The sequence below is a fragment of the Lampetra planeri genome, chromosome 4 (genome assembly GCF_965212315.1).
Source record: "Lampetra planeri chromosome 4, kcLamPlan1.2.h2, whole genome shotgun sequence".
Classification (NCBI taxonomy): domain Eukaryota; kingdom Metazoa; phylum Chordata; class Hyperoartia; order Petromyzontiformes; family Petromyzontidae; genus Lampetra; species Lampetra planeri.
This window is the reverse complement of record NC_136110.1, coordinates 25769568-25786108: the sequence shown is the minus strand read 5'-3', so window position 1 is coordinate 25786108 and position 16541 is coordinate 25769568. Positions and strand designations below refer to the sequence as shown.

Here is a 16541-nt window from a genome sequence, read left to right as displayed (position 1 = left end):
TAGGAATTATACTTTTAAGACGGCTTGAATACTATGTTTTTTTTTATTCACAGCAATTGGTAAAGAGGTGAGCTATAGGAGGTGTAAAAAAAGATTGTGTAGGCCTTGGCAGCACCCGTAGCCAATCCTCTTAGGTATCCCCAAGAGGCCTTGCAAGACAGCAACTTCTCTGGAAGGCCGCCCCACCTCCAGCTATACATAGACAAGCCGGCTCTCCAGTCTACACTGGTGCCTATTCCAGGCCTGCTTCAGAGTAGACACCCACACAATGAGCAGCCAAAGGGGCATCCCTACAGTGGCACCACCCGACCCCAAATCTACGCCAAAATCTGGCCAACGCAAGGCAGCTGCCACGCGGTTGCGTCGTTCTTTCAAAGCCTGCCGTAAGTCCGGAGGCAAAAAAGCAATACACACGTGCAGTGCTAAGAGTTGGGAGATACCACGTGTCTGCCTGCTGCATCCAAGGGGACTACCAAAGGGGCATGTCTTCTCCACAGCAGAAGAGGAAGACAAAATAATGCAAGAGAAACAGGCAACCAACTGGCATACATACCAAAAACTGCAGGGCCAAATGAAGATAAAATAGGCGAAGGAGAGAGGGAGAAGCAATAATCCCCCCAACTCTTTTATAGGTACAGGTAGGGTAGCCTTCCAGAGAAGTCTTCTCTGTATGACGTTGTAGGTATGTAGAGAATATACCTAACAGTAACTCATCGCTGTGGGTGCTGCCGGGCTGTTCAACAATGGGGTGCCCCAACATAATGACCTTACCATCTGCAGACAGCATTTCACTTTTCGAAGATGAACTTGCATCTGGAAACCAAGAGAACAATGAGGCAATCCTATAACTGACAATCTTAGTATACGGTTATCAAAGATGTATTTAAAATGTCTGGCCTAAAAATTATCAGACATTACTTGTGTTCAATAAATTACATTTATGTTCTAATTATATAACGTGCATTTAACTCAATCACAAAATTATAAAATATTAAACAAATCCGCAATCACAAATCTTTAGAGAAATACAACCAATGCATTCCAATTCTTTTTTGTAAACGTTATCTGCGTGCACGATGATGTGACTAAAGTGTAGATAGAATGCATTCCCGATGGCTGACTGTCGCTGACGTAAGGCAGCAAGCAGCGCGTCTGCCTCTACCCACCGGCCGAGGTACCTTCTGTCCGAGTCTGGGTCCTGTCGTGGGCACTCGACTCTGACAGTGCAGAGGGGCGGCGCCGCCTGCCCGGCGAATCGCTGGTGGCAGAAGCCGGTGAGAGGCCCCTGTCGGGTGAGGAGAGTTGACCTGGAGAGCCTGGGGAATCAGATTAACCCACACGCAACTCACGATCAAGATGTCATCCTGGCCAAAGCCGCTGACGTCACTACACCTCGCCAACACCTATCCTACCGTTAAGATTCCGCAGCTGCTGCAGAGTACTGAGCGTGACCCTAAAGATCTGCCCTAAAAGTATCACACCATCTGGTCTAAAGTCTTCCCCTCGAGACACCCAATGCAGATCGTGTGTTAACCAAGACAATGCTTTTAGAAAATTGCAATTTAAGGACTGCAGCCTGGATTTCTGTTGATGGTGACATCACATGGTGAAGGTTATACCGCACAAGTGAACACACATATATATACACACATTACACAAAGGTGCACACATACTGTGCCAAGTACACACACATACACACAAAAAGCATAAATAAACTCAGACAGAAGTACAAACTCTTAAGCTATATACGCAACGATTCGAAAACAACGATGACACGTCCTTGACTTTCTGTAATCCTACAGTAACTTCTCCGCCCACAACATTTTTTCATGTGATTTACACAACCCTAACTTGGCCGAGGTGGGCCGAGTGCTCTAATAAGGGGCATGTGAAGGCAGCAGCAACCTGCGTGCTGGTTCGAGCGTGGCGAGTGGGAAGAGTCGGACGAGGGGGAGGCGAGGCCGGCCGACGCCCGACTCGATCGGCGCAGACGAAGCGAGTGCTGCCTTGTGATGGCACCTGGCGTCACGCCAGATGCACTCTCAACTGATAATCCTGTATTACAACATATGCAATACATGCATCCATTACAAGATGCAAGGAGCACTTTCACCGTTAACCCAGTGTTGGATGCCAACGATAGCCACTAAACGCTGTGGATGTTCTTCTTTAATTACAAAATTTGTGTTTTTTTAAGTGCAGGAATCGCCAAGCTCACCACTCGGTTGTGTGCTGTTCAGCGGAGAGGTTTCCTTGTTCTCCACAGCCTCCGATGGCCGCTCCTGCAACCACCCAAAAAGCAAAGCCATAATATACAACGATTTTTTTTACCGACACTTTCAATTTTACGTGACCCAATTACCCCGAACAGGCCAGATCTCATCAGATGTTGGAATCCAAGCCAGGAAATGGCTGTACAGCAATATAAATCTGAGGAGAGCTTTGAGTGTTATCACCTCGTATGTGTGGGTTTTTCTCTGGGTTCTCTCTGGGTTTCCTCCCACAAACCAAACACTCTTTGATAGAACTTGCCCAACACTCACAATACAGAACATCCTGAAAATGGGCTTAAGATGCAGTGATACTTTATTATGATTATTATTAAAATATATTATTCAAAATGACAGAAATCATATCATAGTTTAACATGAAAACACATCAATTTAATTCATGTGGTTGTAATGGTATTTTATTTGTAATTAGCACATCTACCAACCATACCAATTAATGCAACAGACTTATTTTTTTTACCTTGGAGTCTTGGACATCTGCATCTCGGCGCCGAGAAAGTTTAGAAGCCAAAATTCCTGATAAACAACACATACCGACTTTAAGCCATGGTATATTCAGGATGTTGATCCCAGAAAAGCAATTTTAGAGGAATGTTGTGATAATATGAACAATGCACTTTATACCTTTGCCAACAACACAAGACGTGCTTATTGAAACAAACTCGTCATAACTACACATTTCATGACGGAAAATGAACAATACATTGTATGCAACAAAATAGACATCTCCATGTATCTCTCTATGTAAAATTACCAAGTGAGCTTCTTAATGCAAAGGTAAGTAACGCCTATTGTTTGAAATTAGTCACGTGCAAATATATCAACGGAAAACGTAACTAAATGGTTGTTAAAGACTTGCATCGACATTAGTCAATGCTTGGTAATGGGGATTAACGTAGTGCCCTCCCACACAGCACAGCCTACCTGTCAGCTGATTGAGCCGTGCCCTCTTTGCCTGGAAGGCTCCCATGAACGCTGACTTTCTCTTCTTTGCTGCCATAACCTTTGACTGCAGAAGGCTCGCTGCTAAAAATGCGACGACACATTTTACAAACTGGACATTGCGATAACTTACATTTTTGAATGTGCCTTGTTAAGTTGTAAACGTGATGAAAAATGGTTTTAAACCAAAGTAAAGACCAAATTTGCAGTTTTAAGGACGAAGTATGAAACAATAACATGAACACAATGACAAATAAAAACTATAAGAAGCTGATCGGCAGTGAACCTTTCTTCCCCCAGGGCATTTGTGCTTAAATTAGAGCAAGGGTCGCTTTATCAGGAATGTGGATGGGTAGGAATGAACACAAGAAAAGAAAAGCTTCCTTGATAAGCCGGTTCTTCCACCAGTAAAAAACGATTCACTGCCATCTCTACTGAATATACAGTACATGTGAAAATTATTTAAGTTGTATTCAACATTTCTAATAATTTGTAAGCAATGCATTATATCGTCCAGTAAGAAACTAAGCTGCAATAATATTACATCACACACTTACCCGTACGAACAAAGACGTTTTCATTAATTATTACCAAACATAAAAGCACATCCACCTGCACGCACGAACACACACACTCACGACTGCTCCCAAACGGCGTGGCGTGCGGCACTGCTCCTTTTGAGTCAGTGCTTGTAGCCTTAAAGCATGCTGCAGTGGGGGCACGTGACGCCCAGGGAGTGTGAGCCTCACGTTGGCGAGCTTCAGCACTGCGCTGCTTTTGTGGTTGGGGCAGCGCTTTCTCGCTTTCGCTGCCTTCCTCCGCGTCGCTCCGCCTGCCCTTACGAGCGCCCTCCTCCTCCTCCTCCTCAACGTGGGCAGCCTGCTGCCCCGTCTGTTGGTGCACTGCCTGGTGGTGCCCTGCACGTGCCCGGGACTTGTTGGCCGCCTGCTCCAACGCTTGTGCCTCTACGGTGCTCTTCACGATAGCTGTCCAGTCCTGAAGCCGCGGCGGCGGCGGTGGGGGGTGGGGGTCGGAGGGACGGATGAAATTGTGTGGCTCAGTACAATTCAACATGATGTGGATGACTTTTACCCTTACCGCTTTTGCACGGATTAAATCTTTTAAAATCCAGAGTACAAACTACGATGCATTCGGTGCATATATTGTATAATAGTTAACCCCCCCGCGATTCTAATAACAAAGCCCAATGTAATCACAGATGTGAATGAAATGTTTTGCAGCAATGGATAACTTACGACTAACACAGGCAAAATTAATATCACGTAAAATTACAATTAAATGCAGGCTATATATGCTCATTGCAACTCCCAATGTATTTATACTGTCAATGATTGTTATCTTAGGCAGACTGGCATCAGTATCATGACACAACACAGCAGTTAGGTTAAATTATCCAATTCAATAGACAGCCAAATGTTGTGATACTAGTTGATTTACATATCATCATTTGCACACAATTCTGTAATGTTAATGAAAACACAGCATGACACTAGCACTGCAATACACACACACACAGTTTTTATCATTACCGAAATGACAAAACACAATAAAAAGTTGTGCAGCCGAAAGACATACGTGTCATATACTTCGCACGCCTTTCGCCGCGATGCAACAACACAGCACAGTTATCAAATAATGCAGTTTCTAACACGGCACACGCAGTCGCAAACCTAAAAATACAGCAATGCAGCACCGGCACACACTGTGCTGTGTGCAACGCAGGCAATATTCACCCCAGGGGACTTTAAGCAGGAGGACGACTCCAGTGGAACTGCGATTATTTAACAGGAGGGCACACGAGCTACTCTAATCCAAATTGTTTCCACGAAGATGCGCCTTCTGCCGTCAAAATCCCTCTCTTGTCAAAACACGCAGCGTACAGTGCTCGCTAGGAGCACCGTGTGCTCTCGCGACTCTCCTGCAGTTACAGTACAAGGAAGACGGCAGGAGGGAGCATTTCACTCTCGTACACTGCGCAACGCAGCAGGCTATTTAAAGGCACCGCAAAATCGCTCATGCGGGGTTTTACAATGCAGCCTCGCGCACGCGTTGTGCCATCCACCACCACCACCTTAACGCCACGTGAAGGCACTGGCACGGAACTGGAGGAGGATCAACAACCACAACACCTTCCCTCCCCTCCTCCACCCGACGTTGAGATGAGGACCGGCAAACAGCGCACACGGGCTCCCTGCGATTAGTAGTCTGCTTACAGCCACCGCCCGACGGCCGAAGCGGTTTCACCAGTTTCTGTCGCTAAATAACGTATGCAACAGGATCAATAGCTCGCATTAGAGCCAAATAACCCACAGCCCCTCCCAGAATTGGGCTTGCCAGCAGCCAGATGCCCTTTAAAACATTAGTAATCTTTTCTACTTATGATGGAAGAGAAGCGAATCTATGTTGGTGGGGTGGGGGGGGTTCTTCATCACAATGATGGGCTAAGTAGAGAACACTGGCGCTTTCCCAATCATCTTAATGTAACCACCAATGCGCACACTGCTGTACTGTATAATAACAGACAATTGTGCTTGTCAAATATAAAAAAAATATATAAAAACGTTAACAATCGTTGAGATTCTAAAGTGCCATTGCATTCTACAGGGTGGTCCAGAGGTCCTTATGACCCCCCCCCCAATTATTTGACCCCTAACATTTTTTTCCCTTTGCCTTTTCATTTGTGTCGACACCCATTGGTATACAAACACTTTAAGATTTAGAGAATTCAACGGGAGTCACAAGACATATGGACCACCCTGTGTATTTAATTTTCAAACGGACAAATCACACAATGGTATTGTTTTAAATTAAGCATTTCGTAGGTTCAAAAATCCTGTAGCTCTAGGCAAACGTTTTGCTACAAATGTGTTCACGTACGTCAAGTTATACGCAGTTACATTTCTGCAATACGGCACGTTCCATTGCACTGGGTCTGTGCATGTGTTGAGAGTGTACGAAATCAGCATGCCCTGCACATGTTGTTAAGGCCTTCAGCACTCTGCTCTAGCTCCATGGGGAAAAAAAAATACCCCGCACAACGAGCTGTCACACAAGCTCCCCACCACGCGACAACACGTGAATGAGTGAGGACATTAGTCTTATTGTGACTGTGGGAAGGAGTTTCTTCCTAAGTATTTGCAGTTAAATTTCGATTTAAAGCTTTCATGACTGCAGGGATTCATCTTCTTGGTTCTTTCGGTAAAGTCACGTAGAAGGGAAATAATAAAATAATAAAAATAAAACATAATAAAATAATTATCACGACGTTTCGGCCACAACGCAGGACGGCTGCTTGCGTTGTGGCCGAAACGTCGTGAGAATTATTTTATTATGTTTTATTTTTAATATTTTATTATTTGCAGTTACTCTGTTGAATCCCAGTGCCTTAGATTGATGTGTGCTAATGACATCACCCCAATATGTAAAATAGGAAGTTTTCAAGATATTAATTTGAGTAGGTACTGTACTGACACAAGGAACTGAACCGCACCAACTTCTCCAGTTAATATATTAAAACAGGAATTATAACAAATTGAGCTGCACATACCAGCTGTTTACTTTTTCATGAACGTTGATTCTGCTTCGATCATTTAATCAAATCAATAATTAGCTTGTTTTATGAGAAAAAAAGTCCAATCCATACTGCTTGTTTTTATATAATTTGCAGAAAATCCATGCATCTGGCTCAAATCGGACACGATAAAGAATAATATAGTGAGTTAAAGCTTTCGTGACTGCAGGGATTCATATTCTTGGTTCTTTCGGTAAAGTCACGTAGAAGGGAAATAATAAAATAATAAAAATATAAAACAATAACAAATTATCACGACGTTTCGACTGCAACACAAGCAATCGAAACGTCGTGTTGCAGTCGAAACGTCGTGAGAATTTTTGTTTCATATTTTTTTATTTTATTATTTCCCTTCTACTTGACTTTACCGAAAGAACCAAAAATAAGAATATAATGCTAACACTATACGGTTACTTATAATACATGTGACATCAGATCCGAGGGGGGGATTGGTGATGTCATCACGCATTACCAAATCATGATAGACGTGCCCTGTGGCGAGTTTCCAACATTTTGGAGACTGGGATGTCTGGTGTCTGCCATTTTCAAAAGGATGCAAATGCATCGTTTGTTAAAGAAGCGGTCTTTTTAATATACAATGAATCGATGTATTCCAATAATCGTTGCAGCACTAAGACCACTTAAGCAGAGTGCAAAGCCACAAACGCACCGTAAAATATTTATTTAATAAAGTGAGGTTGCTTTTTTTTCCTTCTTCAGCTATTCGTTGCAAAATATTATTTTGTTCAATTTTCTATTAAAGAAAATGAGTGACATTATCACATTTTCAAAGTTAATTAATATATTTACGTTCAAAGACGTAATTATTTAAATGCTCAAACAGCAAAAACGAGTGTAATGGTGCCAAAACATTTTCCATCAGTGTCAATTGTCAGTTCATGCTTTGGTGTAGCAGTGGAAAGTGCATGGAATTTTAATTTTAACGTGTTAATTCCAAATAACAAAGTAATGGAGGTTCCATAAATATACGCATACATAAACTTAATTTGGAGCTTTGGTGACTGCAGGAATTACTCTTTGGTTCTTTCGGTAAAGTCACGTATAAAGATAAAATAATAAATTAAATACTAGCATACGACGTTTCGATTGCAACACAAGCAATCATCATCATCAGGTATAAATGAAATAGAAACACAAATCTAGTATACTTGCATTACATTACATTTCTAAGTATTACATTTCTAAGTATACTAGATTTGTGTTTCTATTTCATTTAGACCTGATGATGATTGCTTGTGTTGCAATCGAAACGTCGTATGCTAGTATTTAATTTATTATTTTATCTTTATACGTGACTTTACCGAAAGAACAAAAGAGTAATACGCATGCATCACATACACTAACCATTGCAATTGTACCACACTAGACAGAGTAAATATATTACTAATGTTACAAGCGGTTTATACAAAAAAACCGTTGTACAGATGTCATATATCATCAGCTTTCATCTATCCACTGCCTAATGAAGGCTTTCCCAAGTTGTCACCATCTTTCATGGTTTTGTGATGCAACAATCCAGATGGGCTCCTACACGAGCTAATTCATGGTGGACATCCTTATAGATGTTCTCTCCTTTTGCTGCCAATCCATCAATCTCGACCACTGTCCTTCATCCCGTCTAGCAAAGTGCCCTGCCCAAGAAAACTTACATAACAGTCATCATGAAATGTTTGTCCATAATATGTTTGACGTGCATATATTTTCCAATCCATGAGTTATTTTTTGTGTCTCCGTGTAATAGGATGGATGTGATCAGGAGTACAGAAAGTTTTCATGAAGCCTGCTTTCTCACATGGTCGGTTAAGCCTCTACCATGTTTTATTCTGTTACCAATGATCTTAAGAAACAATTTATATACGTGCAATATGGGACTAATGGATCTGTAATTATTCAAGTCGGTTTAATAAAATGTATTGCATCAAATGATTGAGGCATCTTTCTATAATTTAGCTATTTACTTCTGTGTAAACATTTAGTGAAAAGATCCAATAATTGTGTTCCAACATTTAATCCCAACGATGTCCACAGTGACACCATCTTCCCAGGAGATTTCATTTGTTCATCCTTTGAAGGGCATTGCTTACTTGAAAGTGTGAGATCTTGTTTGATTCCAGGCACATATTAAGTTTTGCATTAGAGATCTGAAAACAATTCTCGACAGATTTAAAGATTAAATCTTTATCAAGTGTTATTGTTCCATCCTTCTCCAAGGGCTACGGATTGTAAATTGCTCGAGAAACGTCCTTTTGTCTGCTTTTTGTGGCATCTTTCAATTATTTTTGTGTTGTGTTCTCCAATGTATTTTCTCATTCCTTTCCTAATCTTTCCATAAGAGTTGTGTATTCAACGTTTTGTACAGCGTGTCCATTTCTTTGCAAGTCTTTTGTTCCTCAATGTGCCTTTTGTGGTTTCAGATAAATTGTTTAACCCTTCCATCCACTTTTATTGAATTAACAATTACTAGCCTTGTCACTTGATTATGTCAAGTGGTAATGTCCATTTTACCATTTTCCTCCTCTAGGCATTTCTTAGAGTTAAATTGATATTGAAGCGCCACTCGCATCACACCAGGATGTGATCACCGAATGTGTTGAATATGTTGATGAGACTTCAGACAATCCAGAGTTTGTCCATGAGAATCATAACAATAAAAATGTTATAAGCTGTGCTTGTCCTTGTACATTTGCAAAAGTAATCATTTATGCAAAAGGCTGTGAACTGTAATAGATGATCAACTATCATTCTTCACTCCAATGCTAATGATGCTAAACTTACCATTTATCTGATCATCTCATCTTTTACCTACTTTTCCAAGTCACCAAATCTGATATTTTAATGCATTTTACCCCCGTTTCGGAGTTTATGTATTCATTCATAACTTTGGTATACCTTCATAATCATAGCATTTGTGAGAACATATTTGAATGTCAGTAAAACCTCTTCATTCGCGGATTTTTCTTCAGCAAAATTCGATTGTTCGCGATTTTATATTTGTATATCAGTTTATAATTTTCGTGTATTTTTTCCTTGGACTATTCGCGATTTGGCAACATCGCATCATCACGGAGGGCTACTGTACTTGCCCAGTACAGTAGTGGCTTGTGCCACGATCCACACGCCGAAGATTTTACTCTTCAAGTGCCCGTTGCCTTTTGTGCTATTTATGCATTATTTGCATTTTGTTTTTGTAATTTCGATCATGGCGTCTAAGCGTCAAGTGAGTGGAGTTCGTGAGAGCAAGAAAAAAAGGCAGAACATGAAAGTTATGAGTCTGGCTCAAAAAGTAGGGTTTTTAGATAAACATGCTCGTGTTAACAATGCTGTTGGCTGCTATTTATACGGTAAACGAGTCAACAGTCAGATATTTTAAAGAAAAATGACAAGGCAATTATGGAAAGTGCGGCGGCAAGTGCACCAACGACTGCCATAGTAGTATCATCACACCCCCATTGTCGTTCAAGGTGAATAAAACTTCAAATTTTACAGCACAATTTATTGATGTGTTTTTGTATCTAATTGGATTTTAGTACAATGTGTACAGTAAGGGATTAATGTTATGAATATTTTAATGTTCTCCCGTACGTTCAGTCGGACATGGAAGCCTAACCCCATTTTTTCCATATAAACATAGTATATACATTCGCAAATTCTACTTTTGTACAGATTTTTCAAGAACCAAACCCTAGCAGATGGCGAGGCCTTTACCATATATTTAAATCATCTATAACTTGCAGAGTTACACAAGCCTTATGTTAACTGAGATACTCTATCTAATGTACTCTTGAAACCTAAATCTCTATGTACATATTCTCTTATATAAGCGTACAACTTGATCTATCTGTGATGAACGCTGCACTTTCCGTCGTTTTCATGTAGGGGGCGCTGCAAACCTATACGCCCCCTGCATGAACGACGGAGGCGCAGGGACAGACGGTCGATTACGTTGGAATCAATCTGCAGACAGCGGTCTTCTCGTAGGCCAGATCTATGTTGCCTGATCTCGATCCCGCAATCCCAAACAGGTGAAAGTCCGCATCGAATCGAACCCCCAGCAAGGCCATCTTACTTAACGACGAGAGAAAATTCACGCGAAATGTCGTTTTCAATTAAGTCTTCCAGATGTAAAATGATATAAGCTTTTAATGAAGAAATAAATTATCTAATTCCAAACATAATACAATTCAAAGATGTTTCATTTTAAAACTTCATCACGGAGGATCTGGTGTTTGCGCGAATGCGTCGTTCGTGTGCAATTTTTTCGTGACTTTCCTGGCTGAAGGCCATAAATGGTTGAGGGGGCGCCAAAGGCGCCCCCGAACAATCCCTAGTTATATATAATTGTAGACCTTTTAGGCATAATTTTCATAAGCTATGGGTTTTGCAGTATCATTTGAAACAATAAATCATTGTAAAAACAAAGCGATGCATACCTGGTTTTTCAAATCCTCTGGCATCTCTTTCACATTTATGCTTTTCACGTCTTTCACAAATCCATCATAAAATCGCACACTGTAAGTATCTGAAACAAAAACATAACATTAATATAGCTGCCACATAATTTCAATGCATGCTATGTTTTTTTAACTTAAATTTACAGCAAACATTGCTTAAACTATACTCTCTGGTTCTTTCGGTAAAGTCACGTAGGTAGAAACAATATCATAAAAAAAAATGTTATTACAATTATTATTTTAACAAAAAATTCTACCTACGTGACTTTACCGAAAGAACCAGAGAGTATGGATTCCTGCAGTCACGAAAGCTGCAAATCAAGATTGCTTAAACTATTTCTATAGATATCTGCATAGCATACATCACTTTGGCTCTAGATACAAAATGTAACAATTGATAATTTCAACACAATTACATTTCAATTCAACATTATAATTTCAAGTTTATTTACATGTAATGTTGTCATGGAACTATTTAAAATTTCCTATCTATTTTTTTTTATTGAAAACCAGATGCAAACATTTTTGAAAATGTTCTCTTTATACAGGTGATGTGATTGTCTTACCTTCTTTGTTGATCGTGACGATTTTCGCTGGGTAGTATCTGCAGTCAATCCACCTAGCCAGCACCTCATCCCCGACCTTAAATGGCTAAAACATCAAAATACACAAATCTAAACATTTGCACCCAAATCGAGGTGTTTTTTTTATTTAGTAAATAAATGTACTAGATATTAAAAGTTAAACTCATACACATAAAATGCACTACAATTCAACAAGCAAAACAATCCACTGGTTTACAAGCATGCTAATAACTTGAATTTTTTTTGTATGTAAAGTAAATCTGTACGTAAACGTCATAGCCAGGCAGGAACGTACCACTGCCCCAACAGTTGGCTCCTCCTGCTTAAGGCCTTCGCGACGGAGCGAGGTTCGCTGTAGCGGTCTCAGCCGCGGGCTGTTGCAGTCAATCCACTCATCGTAACGGTGGTTCCAACGCTCAAAGTGGATCAAAATCTTACCCTCGTCTGGGTCTACTTTCTCAATGCGGGAAGGGTACCTGTGGATATCAAGGGTTCGACAGTGTTAGACGGAATTCTGTACACCACGGATAGCTTTCTATTGCTCTTCAATGTTTCTGAGTTACATCCATGTGTTGTTTGGCATCTGAATAAATCTGAACTGAAAAAAAGCTGATGGTATACAAAAACTCCCAACATGTGGAGTGGAACGTCAGACATCCCAAATAATGCAACTTGAAAACACATTGCAGAGCGATACAGTATAACTGTTGAAACTTATGCAGTAGTACCAGTAATGTCTTGTTTATTGAGAAACCTCCATTTAGCTTCAGCTTTTTTAATGAAGACTGCTTAATTAGCAATCACAGATTTCTGTACTTAGATATTGATGTTTAGTTACCAACAATAACATTATTGCATATCACAACCCGTGGGGGTGGTGATATAGTGTACAGGAGTGACTTGACACGGAATGCTGGAGCAAACTCACCACTTAAGCAGATAGTCTTGGGCCTCCAGCCTTGCCCCCACCTCATAAGCTATTCCCAACCGATGGGGCAATTTCTTGTTATATTTCTCACCGATCTTGTCCCCCATCTTCCCCATCTTGTCTGCTTCCTGGCCAGCATAGACATAAGGCCAGAATACACAATTTAATAAAACTCCTAGTGGGGAAATGTTTATAAGGCATTCATACTCTGTCTTCTCGACAGACCAGTTCTTCACCTGAGGACGGCTGCTTGCGTTGTGGCCGAAACGTCGTGAGAATTATTTTATTGTTTTATTTTTATTATTTTATTTTTTCCATTGTACATGACTTTACCGAAAGAACCAAGAAGAGGCTACACAGTAGTTTATGACCTCATTATCCCATTGTGGTTTAGATTTTCATTTTGTCCAGTCTTCTCTTGAGAGGACATTTCGGTATCAAACCTTGTGTGAGATTGCAGCCTAATATTAGCATACACCTGATAACGAGTAAACAAGGTTATATGAACTGTAGTAGACATTTTAAATATGTATCGGCTAACATGTGCTAATCCATTATATCACTCTGATGACAAGGGACACGACTCTACTAAGGACGTGAACACCTTTGTATTTTGATGATACACAAAAATTACTGTTAAATTTATTTGTTTATAACAAACCGAACGTGGTAATGGAGTGCAATTACTGTTATTGGTTTGGTTTATGGTCTCAGGCTGCGCGGCTGTGATAAGCAGGCATGTGTCACGTGTTTCCTCGTCGCATGTTTTGACTTCGTGGTTTGTGCCACCACGCGTTCAAGACGAGTGAACGCCTGGCGTGCACGTGTGTTAACCCTAGCGGCGTTAGTGTGATCAGCTTAGAGCACGAGTGGCATCAAATAGGCATGATGGATTAATCGGATTATACAGTCTGCAGGCTGTCTAAATATAAAAAAAACACATGAAAGACGTTTTATTTCACAATTAAACTTAAGTGTTGTCCCAATTTATGTTAATACAGGAAACAGGCTACAAGTTGCGTGATTCCTCCCACCAAGAAAATGAGCATTAGTACATCGTACATGTGACGAAAAGTTGGGCGCTTTCGGCCTTAAGACACTGCCAGTTTTTGAATTATGTAATACAACAATAGCCTATGTATCTTAAAGTCATCGTACTCAAAGTGCAGTGGTTTCCCCGTTTACAGCCTTGAGCCAGTGGTGGAAGTTCCACATTCACATGGCCGGGTAAAAGTTGCCCCGCGTACACAAACCACTGCCAACCAACCGGCAGAGAAAATAGTAAGCAGCCAAACACTAAATTTGTAAGTGGCGAATTACTGCAGCTGTAATAAATTTCCCTAAAAGGTTGCGCATCATACGGCTATTTCAATAACAGAAAGACGTTTTCATTGTAATTGCGATACGCATATACACTTAATGATGTTGCAATCGGTTGTGAACCCCAAGTTTCCAAAACAAGTCGAAGGTATTTTATATATAAAAACAATTTCGCAGCATTTCTGGTGCGATTGTATCTGGGGCTCTCACAATTAATGTCTGTGCCACAGAGATATGTTTGACACGATGTACTGTATCTTCTTGGTTCTTTCGGTAAAGTCAAGTAGAAGGGAAATAATAAAATAATGAAAATAAAACAATACAATTCTCACGACGTTTCGGTCACAACGCAAGCAGCCTTGTTCTTCACCTAAGGACGGCTGCTTGCGTTGTGGCCGAAACGTCGTGAGAATTGTATTTTATTATGTTTCATTTTTATTATTTTATTACTTCCCTTCTACGTGACTTTACCGAAAGAACCAAAAAGATGAATCCCTGCAGTCACGAAAGCTTTAAATCGAAACAATGTACTGTAATTGATTTATTGTAGGCAAGGAATTTCACGATGCAAACACACGAAAAAAACCCCGCCGAAATAATGAACGGAATTTAGTAAAAAAAAAACGGGACCTGCCGACTAAAAAAGGCCACTTCCATCCCGCCTGTTGCATCTTTAAATATTTTACAACCCTGCATCAAACCAACTGCTGGATTAAGTCTGACCATACTTCACCACGCTGGTCAGGCACGGTTCAATGTCCACTCTCCACTGCAGTTGACCGTGCCCGAGAATCTCTCTCAGCTGGTTGTATGCAGTGCGCCACCACCACCACCACCACCGCAAACCACCACGTGTTTAGATCATCATTTAAAATAAACCACACACACACAACGACACTGCGCTGTGAATCATTGCACATCCGTGATAGCCTTGCGCTGTAAGAATGACGCGAATAACAAAAGGTTATTTAATGTTATACAGGACAATGTTACTACGGTACATCAGAAACCGGTCCCTGGCTGCCCTCTCCTCCACACCCCGTCACCAACCCCGCAGTGACAAGCGTCGTTCGAGTCCGAATCAAACAGCCCTGACGACGGGGCGGACACATTGCAAGTTGCCCGACCTCCTGACGGAACAATTGCGAGTTAAGAGCCGCTAACAAACTCATCTCAAAACTTCCAACAACAAGCACGGCGGCTGACGCGCAAAATCTCGAGTAATGGCCACGGGAGGGCGCGCACTCCACCCCCCTCCTTCACCTCCCGCTCTGCACTCTTGCAGCCACGCACAGCGACGAACCAAAAACAAAACAAAACTGACTTGCCCCACCCCCCACTCCGCCGCCGCTTCTCTCACCTCCACGCTCGCCATGACCGAGCTGTGCGCGAAGGAAACAAAAAAAAGCTCGAGACGCGGCCCGGGCCCTCCAGGCCGCAGCCTCGGTCTTGTCTAGCCAGCCCCGGCGGGAGGAGGGGGGGGTGGTCCCCGCGTGAAATCGGGGGGTGAGGGGGGGGGTGGGAAGTCGAGCTCAGCAGCCTCGTGTCCAAAAAAGCGTGCGTCTCGTCGCTCTTCTTTCTTGCATTGAATTGCGACGTGACGTTTGAACAACAAAATAAAAAAAAGGGGTGGGAGGGGGGGAGCGCGCCGACGACTTTGTACGCGTTTAAGTTGCTAACGTTGCCGCGAGAAAGCGGCGAAGGTAAATAAGGCGCGTGGAGCAGCCCACAACTCTCCGCCGGCACCACGTGACCGCGAGGGGGCACGAAACCACGACCTCGGTGCGAGCAGCGAAGGCGCTAGAGCGCGGGCACGTCGAGTCGCCCCGACAGATGCCGGCAATCGCCTCTGTCTGTCGCGCCAGAATACACCGCACACACGCACCACCACAACAACAAAGACAAAGATCCCCCGTATAGCCTTGACAGACTGGAGGGGCAAGTGCTGTTAACGAACACCTATGAAGGCCCGAACGGTACACGAGGCTGAGTCGACCTAGGGGAGGCCAAGGACCGGTTCAGAAAAATCGTCACTGGGTGTTTGGTGGCCGTGAGCGGGAATCGAACCCGGGTAGCCGGGTTCGTGGCGCTAACCGCTACACCACCGCTCCCTACATGCCACACCACAGCACACAACACAAAGATAAGATAAAGACCCCCCGTATAGCCTTAACAAACTATAGGGGCAAGTGCTGTTAGCGAGCACCTATAAAGGCACAGACAGACACGTTGACCGCTCGCCTCCGTGTTTTTTATTTTTTTATTTTCGCCGAGCCACTATTGTCCCACAAAACCCAGCCAGCCAGCGGTGGCGGCCGTGGGGTATTGAATTTCGCTTGCGTGATTGTTTGGGAGGAGTGGGGTACTCACGTTCGGTCACTTGGTGAAGTGGCTGGGTTTTGGGGGCTGGTG

At 42.2% G+C, this 16541-nt stretch overlaps 1 protein-coding gene across 12 annotated transcripts in view; it reads right to left on the bottom strand.

Annotated features, from left to right (window-relative positions):
* Positions 1 to 15628, bottom strand: part of LOC144717864 (PHD finger protein 20-like protein 1) — a 28313-nt gene extending 12685 nt beyond the window's left edge. For 4 of the 12 annotated variants that reach the window (XR_013585155.1, XM_078593588.1, XM_078593590.1 and 1 more), the window contains exons 1-12: positions 15490 to 15628; positions 12810 to 12937; positions 12177 to 12357; positions 11864 to 11948; positions 11277 to 11365; positions 3983 to 4229; positions 3216 to 3317; positions 2752 to 2807; positions 2219 to 2282; positions 1906 to 2055; positions 1167 to 1316; positions 772 to 813 (exon numbers count right to left, since the gene is read on the bottom strand). Coding sequence is in view for 11 of the 12 variants with exons in the window: in XM_078593588.1 (XP_078449714.1) it covers positions 772 to 813; positions 1167 to 1316; positions 1906 to 2055; positions 2219 to 2282; positions 2752 to 2807; positions 3216 to 3317; positions 3983 to 4229; positions 11277 to 11365; positions 11864 to 11948; positions 12177 to 12357; positions 12810 to 12937; positions 15490 to 15504 (1309 nt within the window). In the remaining variant the exon portion in view is untranslated. The remainder of the gene's footprint in view (positions 1 to 771; positions 814 to 1166; positions 1317 to 1905; positions 2056 to 2218; positions 2283 to 2751; positions 2808 to 3215; positions 3318 to 3982; positions 4230 to 11276; positions 11366 to 11863; positions 11949 to 12176; positions 12358 to 12809; positions 12938 to 15489) is intronic. The other 8 variants (XM_078593592.1, XM_078593591.1, XM_078593593.1 and 5 more) reach the window with 8 other exon arrangements.
* Between the last annotated feature and the right edge of the window lie 913 nt (positions 15629 to 16541).